Source organism: Chlorocebus sabaeus, chromosome 27, assembly GCF_047675955.1.
Source record: "Chlorocebus sabaeus isolate Y175 chromosome 27, mChlSab1.0.hap1, whole genome shotgun sequence".
Taxonomy (NCBI): Eukaryota; Metazoa; Chordata; class Mammalia; order Primates; family Cercopithecidae; genus Chlorocebus; species Chlorocebus sabaeus.
The window spans coordinates 43,782,712-43,794,996 of NC_132930.1; the positions used below are offsets into that span (position 1 = coordinate 43,782,712).

At 47.6% G+C, this 12,285-nt stretch overlaps 1 protein-coding gene across 4 annotated transcripts in view; it reads left to right on the forward strand.

The window, feature by feature from the left end:
• Positions 1-11,953, forward strand: part of KIAA0232 (KIAA0232 ortholog) — a 96,622-nt gene extending 84,669 nt beyond the window's left edge. For 3 of the 4 annotated variants that reach the window (XM_073012520.1, XM_008017981.3, XM_073012522.1), the window contains 3 exons: positions 427-535; positions 5,538-5,635; positions 9,402-11,953. In XM_073012520.1, coding sequence (XP_072868621.1) covers positions 427-535; positions 5,538-5,635; positions 9,402-9,581 — 387 coding nt within the window. In that variant the 3' untranslated portion in view covers positions 9,582-11,953. The remainder of the gene's footprint in view (positions 1-426; positions 536-5,537; positions 5,636-9,401) is intronic. The other variant, XM_073012521.1, reaches the window with a different exon arrangement.
• Positions 11,954-12,285: the final 332 nt, after the last annotated feature.

The following is a 12,285-nucleotide window of genomic DNA, read 5'->3' on the forward strand; positions in this document are numbered from 1 at the left end:
CCAGTTGACTGGGCATGGTGGCTCATGCCGGTAATCCCAGCACTTTGGGAGGCCAAGCTGGGAAGATTGCTTGAGCTCAGGAGTTCGAGACCAGCCTGACCAACATGGCGAAACCCTGTTTCTACAAAAAGCACAAAAAATGAGCCGGGCATGGTGATGCCCACCTGTAGTCCCAGCTACTTGCAAGGCTGAGGTGGGAGGATCACTTGAACCCTGGAGGTGGAGGTTGCAGTGAGCCAAGATCGTGCCACTACACTCCAGCCTGGGTGACAGACCCAGACCCTAGCTCAAAAAGAAAGAAAGAAAAGTCAAAAAACCTCACCAATGTAAAAGTTCTGGGTTTATAATCTATAAATAATGCTTGAATATTCTTCCTCTAACTTGAGAGTTTATACGCTTTTTTTATATTTGGTTTAATCTAAACAGTTCCCTGTATTGAACACTGATATACAAGGAATGAATAGAAGTCAAGAAAAACAGACCTGGTGGGAAAAAGCCTTGTACTCTCCTCTTTTTCCTGCATCAGAGTGTGAAGGTAAGGAGACCTCTTTAGTTCATTTATTCATTCCAATTTGTAATTTATTAAGAGCAATAATTTCTTTTTCTATGAACATCAGTCCAAGAAACATTTTCCAAGAGGTTTCTGTGTGGGTGGCACTGTGTCATGCACTGGGACACAGACGAATGAGAACTGGGTCCTGCTCTGAAACAGCCACAACCTGATGGAGGGGAAAGGCATAGAAATACATCCAAGCATTACTGACCATGGATGAGATGTGTATAAGCCACCACTGAGTCACAGAGGAGGAAATAGCAGGCAGTCCCTGTGAAGAGAGTTGCCTGCACAGAGGCAGGAGGGTCGCAGCCAGGGGAAAGCACAGGGCCCCATGGCTTAGCTGAGGCAGGAGAGACAGACACGGCAGGAGGCTGTCAGAAGGTGTGAGGGCTTGGCTAGGTTAGGTCCGGAGAGACAGGGCAGGAGGCTGTCAGAAGGTTTGAGGGCTTGGCTAGGTTAGGTAGCATCTAACATGCAGGAAGGGAACGCCGTCCACAGAATTTAAATTGGAGGTCGTCAAGGTCCGATGTTGTTGAGAACAATTCTAGTAACAGAGTGGAAATGGAATTGAAAAACTGAAGGGTATTGGCCAGGGTTTTAGGCTCTTGCAGTAGTTTGGGAGCCATAAGCTAAAGGGCTGGACTGAGGTAATAATCACGGGGACAGAGAAAAGGAAACAGGACCGAGAGGTTTTGTAGAAGAGGAGCTTGTTGGATGACTTTCTGTGAGGAGTAGTTATGGGAGTGTAGGTAGAGAGGGAGACAGGAGTGGGCGCTGATACGGTGAGGAAGATTTTAGTGTAGGGTATTTTTTGAATGGGCAGTCTGTGAGGCCTTCCAGGTAGACTCCCAGAAGTTATTAAGAAACCCTGACTTGAAATTTTGGGAGAAGTAGGAACTAAGGATGCAACTAGAATTGATTAGCTCAGGAAGTTCAGCTTGTCCAGATTGTGGTCTCCTGGGCTTCTGTTGGCTACCACATTTATTCAACAACAGCCTCCTGTCAGAGCCCTGAAGGGGTTATGCAAATCTCTTGCTTTTAAATTTACGGGTTCACGTTTGTCACATGCCCTCAGGTAATTTGTAGTTAGTGTGGAGCCAAGTGACTTCTCTCACTAGCTAGGACGCCCTGCACATGCCTGTGCTGTCCTCGGAAAGCTTTCCTGGCACTCCTCGGCAGCATGAGCTGTACTGATGGGATGGAAGGCCAGATCGGCCAGGTTGACTCTAGGAGTGGAGCGTGTGCGATTCTCCGGTCCGTAGCCACAGACAGCTTCCCAAGACCCTGCCTTCCTCCTTCCCAGAGGTTCAGCTGGGGCATAAGGAGAGTGTAGAGCTGAGTCTTCACTGTTAACGTCTTTGTTGATTGAACAGCATTTATTAAAGGCCCAGTCCTGCTGCTGCCCTACTGTTGGCTCATATCTGGACAGCCTTGATGGCGCGCAAGGCGCTCGCAAGCTTCTATATAATTCCCACAAGAACCTCAGGAGATGCCCTCCGCTGGTTTTCAGATGAGGAAGCTGAGTCTCAAGTTGAGTACTGTAATTTGCCCGAAATCACAGTTAACTATTAAGCATGGGCTAGAATCTAGGTTGTGGTTCTTGTGGTCCGGAAGTTTTGCCCTGTACAGCAGCTGCCTGCACTTGGTACCAAGGTAGATGCCAGGGCAGTAGGAGCACAGACCTTCCCTTCATGTGTGTCCAGTCTGGTAAACTGGGCAAGTGTAAGACACAGACACAGTTAATGGAATGCAGGCGGGATGTGGCCAGAGCTGGGCCACAGAGGGCCTCTGAGGAAGAGCTAGCAGGGAGAGCAGGATGCCACTTTGTGGCGAAGAACCAATTCCTTGCAGTGGCATAGGATGATTTTCAAAACAGAGTTCATGTTTCTTTATAAAGGGCAACCTTGGCACCCTTAGTCCAGTTTTCTGTCATTAGTTAGTAAAGAATCCAGTTCCAACTCTTAGCTCTAGGTTCCTGGTTATCTGTACATCTCTTAGAAGATACTGGTGTTTGTACGTAATACTTTTGTTTTTACGGTGAAGTGGTATATAGAGAGACTCTTGAGTGCATAAATGCTGGTAGTTATTTCTTTTGAATGACCTTTAGCTCGCAGTGTGAGTTAAGTCCCTGCATATTTGCCCTGTAGCATCATGAAGCATCCTTCTTTAGCTTATGTGGGTTGGGGTATGTAGTCTCAGAAGGATAGCCAAGAAAACAGGTAGTCACTTACCCACTCAGCAGAAGTGGTGGGGACTCCTGATGCTTCTAACGTTGCATATGGTTCGTCACAAGCAGGTGCTGCTCTGAGCCAGGAGTTGACCTGGGAGCTCACAGCATCTCTGGAAAGGAAGAGTAGCATTGTCCCCTTTACAGTAAGGCGGACAAGAGGCTCAGAAAAGAGGCAGCTTATTGAGGTACCCATATAAGAAAGCCCAAGTTTTTTGCAGTCTGCCACCTGCTGGCCTTGCTGTGTATTCGTGTGTGCATCCATTCAGCACTTGGGTTAGGCACTGTTCTAGACTCTGGGGATGCATAGGCAGACAGATCGTGTCCCTGTCCTCCTCCTGCTCAGGTACCTTCTCAACAGGGACTTAAGGAAATAGGGCACAGACCATGTGACAGCTGGGGCTGCCTGCAGGGAGAGGTGCCAGGCAGCAGTGGCTTGTGCAGGGGCAGGAATGCATTGGGTATGCCCCAGCATGACTGGCAAAGAGGGGATGGCATGGGAGTGTGGTGGGGATGAGGCCAGCCAGGCAGCTGGGAGCCAGACCACAGAGGGCCGTATAGACTGTGTGCACCAGCAGTGCTGTCCCAAACAGCAGTCTCCACAGCTCACGGCCCTGGATTTTCAATGCTTTCAAGACTCAAGTAATGTAAGTGTCTGGATGATTTTAGCATTAAAGACAGAGAGTCCTGCAGGGAAACAGTATAGACAGTCGGTGAAGGGCTCAGGATTGAGAACTGTATTGGAATCCAGAGTCTCTTTCCCCAGCTGTTAGGCTTTGGGTGCTGACTGAACCTTTCTGTGCCTCTGTAGTCTGTATGTATAAAAGGAGGCTAGAGGAATGCCTTCATTGTAGAGTAAAGTGCCTAGAACAATGCCTGGCATGTCATCATAGCCTGAAACAGGGTGGCGGTCAACTTGAGCATCATGAAAACTGTCAACAGCAGTTCAGCATCACCTTTTCCAAGTACCCTGTGGCACAATAAAACCCTCTTATATGTACAGAATTCCTAAAGCAGGAAGAGAAAATGAAGGAGTGGCGTGTGGAAATGGGCCTGCCTGTCTCTGAGCATATCCTCATCAAGGAAACCATGTCCTCCCCACTCCATGCCCCTCAACCAGTATAAGTGGTGGCCAAATGGAGTGGGCCATGGAGTGAGAGGTCAGCCAAGGAAAAGATGCCTCCTTAGGAGAGATGAAGCCAGCCTCAGCAGAGGACACAGGGCACCCTCCCCAGCTGCCCTAGGGTGACCATGCCTCCAAGCCTGTGGCTTTGATCAGCAGTGGTCATAGGTGCAATGTGTGTGGCAGGCACTGTGCTTGAGGTTTCACCTCTTTGAATTTGCACAGAAATGTAGGAGGGAAAATGGTGATGTTCTCATCTTAGAGATGAGGATACTAGGGCTCAAAGAGGTTAAATAATTTGCACAAAGTTACATCACAAGTAAATAGCGTGACCTGGAATTGACTGAAGTCTGTCTAACCCCAGAGCCTGGGGTATTCTCATGAACCTCAACTAGTAACTTGGAATTCTTGAAGCCATCAGAGTGAACAGAAGCTTGTGGAGAGTCTTCCATGTGGCCAGTGCAGCTGCAGGCAGCAGCCCAGCGGGGTCCAGGTGGTCTTACCCTTGGCACAGCCTCGCTACCCAGTGCCAGGGTAGAAGGGCACAGCAGTCACTTGCTCCAGCCTTGTCCTTTGGGGTGTTGTGCAAGGGGTAGGCATGCCATCTTATTGAACTGCCTTGTGGTAACTCTTATGGCAGGGGATGGGGGCTGTGATCTGCTTTTGAGGATGTAGATGCTCAAGGGTGTTAAAGGACTTTTGCACCATGAATGTCAAACCCAGAGTCCAAAACCCTGGCCAAGTTCCTCCTTTTCCTCTGCACTGTGCCTCTGCCCCAGCTGTGTTTCTCATGGAGGTAAGGGGAGTAAGAGGCTGTTCTGGATGAAGACCAGCAGTTCTCAGTGCATTCGAATTGCTTGGGAGCCGTTCTGCCTTTCAGAAAGTGCCCAGCCCCTGCCCGGGACAGTTCATTTGGAATCTGGCAGGAGTCTAAGCCTCTCTAAAGCCCCCGGATGATGAGAATATGCAGCCAGGGTTGAGAACCACTGGGCTCATTGGATTTATTTGATTTCTTCTCATCCCAGTTTCTTTCCCGTTTTGTGGGCCGTTTGCCTGATGGAATCACTGGCACCATTTCTTTTCCCTAGTCATAGATGAGATACATGGTTCAGTATGTTGTTGAGTTGAGGAAGAACACACAAGGACGTGACCCTGTGTTGTTTCTCCATTGCGTTCCCTCCTGTCTGAGCTGCCTTTGTTCTTCTGTTCTATGAACGTGCTACGATGCACCATCTGTCTCCTCTTCCCATTTGTTGTGGAGAGCATGGGCCCTGTGGGTCTCTCTGTCCTATGTTCCCAGGGCTGATCACATTACAGATGTGAATAGAAGCTTGTCCAATGAATGTCTCCTGGTAGAATAACAGGAGTATATGGTTATGCTGGCCTATTTTTTTTTTTTTTTTTTTTTTTTTAACTCACTAAACCAAGAATTTTTGTCAGTGTAGCGTTTTTTTCTCTTACACACCTGCCTGGCTGTGCTTTCAGTGATGACTTAAAATCTCCGAAGGGTTGGGAGACCTAACTGATCTAACTTTTTAGTGAAAATGAAACAAGAATGTATGTTTCATAACTGTGTCTTAATGGAATTTCCCCCTTTCCCTCTTTTCCCTTCTCCATTCAAAATGATTAAGAATGTTACACAAATGCCAAGGGAGAGAGTGGTTTAGAAGAATGTCCAGATGCTAAAGAGACACCCAGTAATGAAGAGCGCCTGTTAGATTTTAATAGGGTAAGTGGACTGTCCTCCTCCTCCTCATTAACTTACAAACAGCCACCACCTCCACTTGTCCCTCTAGTCAAAAACCTGGGAGTCATGTGAGTGGACCCCACCTCCCAGGAACCAGCCAGGTCTGCGGGTGCAGACTTCCTCTTCTCTGGCCTTTGTTTTGAGTCTGCATGATCCCCGCCAACCCCCTTGACTGTTGGCTGCCAGCGCTTCCTGAAGAATCGCCAGCTCTCTCGCCAGTCTTGGCTCCACACTACTGCCAGAGGCGTTGTATTACGAATGCAGAGCTGGCCCTCTTGCTCCTTGGGTGGGCACTCTTTTCATCTTTCTTTTTCTTTTTTGTTTACCTAATAAGTGGGAGACCCAGCCTTGTCGTCTTTGAAAAGCGCAGCCGGAGGCAGCCTTGCCAGTGTGCTTCTTGCCGCTGTCCTGGCTTCTGCAGAACCATCCTGCCCCGTCGGTGTCCTTGCTGCACTCTGTGCACAGCTCTTCTTGTTGCAGCCAGAGCATTTTCCTGCGTTCAATTTCTGCATGTCTGTCTCTTCCACAAGCCCCTGGGCACCGTGAAGGCGGGTGCAGGGCCTGTGCCTGGTTTAGTCTAGTCTTAGACCTTCCCCAATTAAGCAGGCAGGCAGGCAAATGAACCTAAGGAAAATTCTTTTTCTTTAGTATGAATTGTCAGTGTATTAGGGTTCTCCAGAGGGACAGAACTAATGGAATAGGTATATGTATAAAAGGGAGTTTATTAAGTATTAACTCGCACAGTCACAAGGTCCCACAATAGGTCATCTGCAAGCTGAGGAGCAAAGAGAGCCAGTCCGAGTCCCAGAGCTGAAGAACGTGGAGTCCAACGTTCGAGGGCAGGAAGCATCCAGCACAGGAGAAAGATGTAGGCTGGGAGGCTAGGCCAGTCTAGTCTTTTCACGTTTTTCTGCCTGCTTTATATTCTAGCTGTGCTGGCAGCTGATTAGATGGTGCCCACCCAGATTGAGGGTGGGTCTGGCTTTCCCAGTCCACTGACTCAAGTGTTAATCTCCTTTGGCAGCACCCTCACAGACACACCCAGGATCAATACTTTGCATCCTTCAGTTCAATCAAGTTGAGACTCAGTATTCACCATCACACGCCCACCCCTTGTCAGTGTGAACCCGTCTCCTGAAATTATACATAATCTTCAAATAAAGACAATAATAAGGTCATAATTATACCTAACATAATACAGCTATCCTTCATACAACCAGAAAAGCACCAATCCCAAACCCAAATACTATTACATAGAGTTAATACTTAAATGCTGATATGAAGTCAATAAATCTTATGTCAGCTGGGCACAGTGGCTCACACTTGTAATCCCAACACTTTGGGAGGTTAAGGTGGGCGGATCACCTGAGGTCAGGAGTTCAAGACCAGCCTGGCCAACATGGCAAAACCCCATCTCTACTAAAAATAGAAAAATTAGCTGGGCATGGTGGTGCATGCCTGTAATCCCAGCTACTTGGGAGGCTGAAGCAGGAGAATTGCTTGAACCCGGGAGGTGGAGATTGCAGTGAGCTGAGATTGCGCCACTGCACTCCAGCCTGGGTGACAGAGCAAAACTCCATCATTCATACATACATACACACATGCACACACACACATACACATACATACATACATAAATCGTGTCACATTATAAAGGACAAAACAAAATGAGATTTTCCTAGTACAAGTGTATACATGCACAAACATGTTTTTAACAAAAGAAGGAGGAAATACTGAAGACAATTACAGTCCCGGTTTCTGCAGCTGGTCACATGGTCGTAGCTGGTATTGATGCCTACCTTCTTCTACTACCCGTTCTGTATTCCCTTTACCTTCAGCAAGCACCTCAGCAGGTCGTGGTTTTTTCCTGGTGGAGTGACCTAAACCTTCATTCCTGAAGAGTCTGGGCCGTTTGTATCCTGTCTGGATGGGGCTGTTGTAGTTTCTCATTAACTTTAATCACAGGGCACGTGATCCAGTGGACACTCAGTATTAACCACCAGTCAGTGTCCATTCAGGTCCTGTGAGAACTCACTGCCCAAGCACCTGTAGCATCGCTGTCCACGTCCTGCTGCCCGCTGACCTGTCCGGCTCCACACGTCAAGGCAGACGTTTGAGGCCCCCACCAGCTCTCTCCTCAGTGACTAGTTCACATCATCCTCCCAGCCTCAAACCCCAAACCAAGACGTGTTCCCCAGTCCTCTCTCTCATCTTCCACACACAGTCCGCCTGCCAGTCCTGACCGTTCCACCTCTCAGCCGCTTCACATCCTCCCACTTCTCCTCTCCATCATTACCGCTTTGTTCAAGCCACTGTCCCTGCTCCTCAACAGCTGCCATGGTATTTTCGTTGTCCTTCCTGCTTCCGTCATGCTTTCCAGCCTTCTCTCCACACAGTAGACAGACTGACCTCACGAGCAGTAGCTTGTTTAGTCCTCATAGCAACCCTGTGAGGTAGGTACTGTAGTCATGCCTGTGCTGCAAAATAGGAAACTGAAGCACAAAAACATCAAGCGCCGTGTATCCAAGGTCAGAGAGCCACAGATTCAATGTGGACCGGAGCTCAACCTCAGCAGTCTGCCTGTAGGACCCGTACTGCTAACCATGATGTCGCTTTGCTGTTGCATTTGAGACAGATCCAAACTCCCCGCCACACCTCTACAGCCCTGTATGATTTGCCCCCATCTGCCTTTGACCTCATCTGCCTCTGCTCTCCCCTTGGTCTGTGTGGCTTTTCGGTGCTTCTGCCTCAGGGGTTCTCAACCAGGGGCAGTACTGCCATGTGGAAATGAGGTGGCAGTGCTGCTAGTTACTATGGCACGGTGAGGGGAGCTTTGGTAATGACTGTGACTGGGGAGGGGCTACCACTGCGTCTAGTGTCCTGGGGTCCAGAGATGCTGACCGTCTGGTGTAGGGGGGACAGTCCCACACAACAGAGTGTTGGCACCTCTGCATGGCTGGCTTCTCAGCTGAGCAGGCCTCTTCTCAAAAGAACTCCCTTCCCAGCCACACCCATCCGCAGTGCCCCCCTCGCCATCTGAACTGTGTCACTGCAGAATCCCTTCCCAGCCACACCCATCCTCAGTGCCCCCCTCGCCATCTGAACTGTGTCACTGCAGAATCCCTTCCCAGCCACACCCATCCGCAGTGCCCCCCTCGCCATCTGAACTGTGTCACTGCAGAATCCCTTCCCAGCCACACCCGTCCGCGGTGCCCCCCTCGCCATCTGTACCATGTCACTGCAGAATCCCTTCCCAGCCACACCTGTCCGCAGTGCCCCCCTCACCATCTGAACTGTCACTGCAGAATCCCTTCCCAGCCACACCCATCTGCGGTGCCCCCCTCACCATCTGAACTGTGTCACTGCAGCTGGCGCGTGTTGGTTTGCTCGTTCATCTCCCCGGCGGGCCTGGCATGTCCCTTGCACTGCTGGGGTCCCTGTGCCCAGTAAAGCTCCTGGTGCGGAGCAGGTACTCAAGGACTTCTGCAAATGAAAGCGTTCTTTATCCTCCCCTAGCATGCCCAACATTTTGTCCAAGTGACTGAACATGTGCAGTTAGGATTTTGGATCCTGTATGGATCAGAGGAGAGAGGCGGTTTTGCTCTGAAACAGTGAAAGTCTGCATTTTTCTAACTCCACAGGAAAACATCGATGATTTGTTATTTCTTCTCTGTATATAAATACAGTATCTCACCCTTTTGAAAAAAAAAAAGTCTTTTTGATCTGTTGAAAATTGTTTTAATCTTAGGTGTCTTCTGTTTATGAAGCAAGATGTACAGGAGAGAGAAATTCTGGAGCACAGTCAGATGGCTTCCGCAGAAAGATGTGCTCCAGCGCCAGCTCCACCTCGGAAGAGACAGGCTCGGAAGGCGGAGGCGAGTGGGTGGGCCCTAGCGAAGAGGAGCTCTTTTCTCGAACTCATCTCTAAACCTGCAAAATAGTACAAATTATTGTTTAAAAATGATATGTGATGGAAAATTACTCTTCAGTGAGACCTGTTAATCTAAAACACCAACTTAGATTTCCTCTCCAATTAACTGATTCAGATCGGTAATAATTATCTTTCTCTTCTTGCTTATTTTAGAGTTGAGGACAGCTATCCTGTTAAAAGATTTTTTTTTTTTCCCAGCTGTTAAATTCTTGGCTATTTGAAATAGACTAGATTGTGTTGTCAAATCAAGAATGGGTGTGCATGTGCTTGTCTTAGAAGTATCACTGCTTTTTGCATCTTAACTGCAGTTAATTTTCCTTCTAACTGCGGTTAATCACTCTGACCTTATTAGCATTGCAGTGTCAACAACCACTTCTGCTCTTCAGAGACTTCAGCTTTGGAGCATTGAGGCTTTGTTCTCCAAGAACTGGGATATCCATTCTCACCCTGCGGTGGCTCGATGCCTTTCTGAAGGCGAGAGGGAAGTGTGGGTGACTCAGCGGTGGTCTCCATTCAGCAAAACCTCATGTATATTTGAAGTAGGAACCACAAGGGTGTGCTTTTCGAGACTCACAAAATACTGTGTTTTCTATCTTAGGATTTCTTTTACCCTAAAGTATCATGGAAGATACTATGGTTTGTGACTTTTCTTGCTAACTGAAGAAGCCAAGGATTTGGGTGTGGGGTCGTCTGCAAGACACAGTGGGGTAAGGGTGCGCACCCCACCCCTTACCTGTTCTCATACTGCAGTTACATTTACACCAAAACCCCATGCAGGGTTCTGTGTGGTGAGTACCACATATGTGGTAAGGACCTTAGTTGCAGATTGTTATTTTCTAGTGACCTATGTTGCATTGAAGCCCCCAAAACTTGAAATTGTGAACATTTAACATGCAGTAAAGGCCACCTCATCACCCAGAGAAATCTTTGGCTGCTGCAGCTAGCCGCTCCTTGGCTGTGATGTAGTATAGCTTCGATCTCATTTTGTGTTTGAGAGAATGTTCTGGGCAAGTTCTGTGTGTGGTGGGTTGGGGCGGGTAGAGTCATGAGTTTTCCACGTCCCTGTGTGGTGGCCGTGCGGACTGTCGCTCTGTGGGACTGGCTCCCAGTTCTCCTTGGTGAGCCCGGGGAGCCGGCGCATCTTGTGAGTCGTGTCTGTGCATGGCGATCCGCTCCTCCAGCTCTCATGGCATTGTGCCACAGGCTGAAGCCAGGAGGAGCAGTATGTGCAAAACCTAAACATTTTACATTGTTTTTCTTTTTTAACCAACTCATTGTTTAAAAAAAAAAAAACAAAAAAAAAACCTAATCTGTGAAATCAATGTAGCATGTCCGGAACATCAGGAATGGCAGAGAAGTCTGATACGGTCTAGACAGCTTCACCACTAATTTTGGCAGGCAGTAAACACACATATAATTTATTAGCTGGGAGCTGAACTGGCTGTGAAATCTATGATTTGCTTTGAACATTTGGGTTTTGTTGCCTTCTTCTTAATTGATAACACAGAAAGTACCATCAAAGACTGTGGAGTCATTGAGGTTCTGTGTGTCCTCACGGAGAGGGACCTGGTGTGCCCGCCGGGTTGATCTTCCCACATGTTAGGGTTTATTTTTATACAACACATCTTTTGACACTTTAAGGTGGGTGTGTGTGTGTGTGTGTGTGTGCATGTGTAAGGTTTTATGTTGCTGTTATTTATTTACAAACTTCAGATATGTTTTTATGTATTTTTCATTCTTCTGGAGCTTCCTAAAAATTGATAAGCATCTGCACTGAAATATAATTTAACAGCAAAGATAAAAAAGGATTGAAAGTTGTAAATTCCTCATATCACTACAGTGACGATTATTCTAGAAATCGTTGCTTATGTAGCAAAGACCAAATAAATCGATTTCAGACACAACCTTGAGCACAGTTGATTTTGGACAGCTGCTGTTTATTAGGAAAGGGCTCCAGGTGGCGAAGGTGCACACTTCCTCAGATGCGCGTGAGAAGATGTCGCACCTTCCACAGGTGAATGGGACGGATTCGAAGTGAGCAAAGGGATTCACAAATTATGTATTTATTTGTTTTCATAGTTAAGTAGCTGAAGCTCAGAGGCTTTCAGCAACAGAGATGAAAGTGTGGTTTTTTAGTTTTGTGAATGGATGATCACAAAGAAAAAGCATTTTTAAAAAGTTGGCAAACGCTGAAACGCACTGTGGTATGAAGCGCATTGCATTTCCATTAGCACTGCAGCACCAGTTTCCATTCCTGGGCTGAGATTGCTTTCCCCGTGGTTGTATTGTTCTGATTTCACGTTCACCAGAGTAACTGATTCTTTTTGTTTTCTTGTGGAGTTAACACCAAATAAAAATTGTAAAAAACAGTTTGTTGTTTTTATTTCTCATAGCAAAGCTTCTTTTGTAAAAAACTCCAGCTTCCTTTCACTCATGAGCATCCGTGGAAGAGTGAGGGCCCAGGTTACATTTGTTCTAGATGGAGGTCATTTAGCTCTCCTTGCAGACGCTGCTGAACACATTGTGCAGCTTTGCTAGGGGAGAAAGTGGTGTGACCTGCTGAGAAATGAGTAACCCTCCCCATCTCAGCCCGGCACACGCAGGGACTGCTGCCAGAGTCTGCAAAACACAGAGCATTTTTGTCCGTAGAGGGTACACAAAGCTCCATCTTTTTGTTTTCTTCTGGGGAAAAAGTAAATCT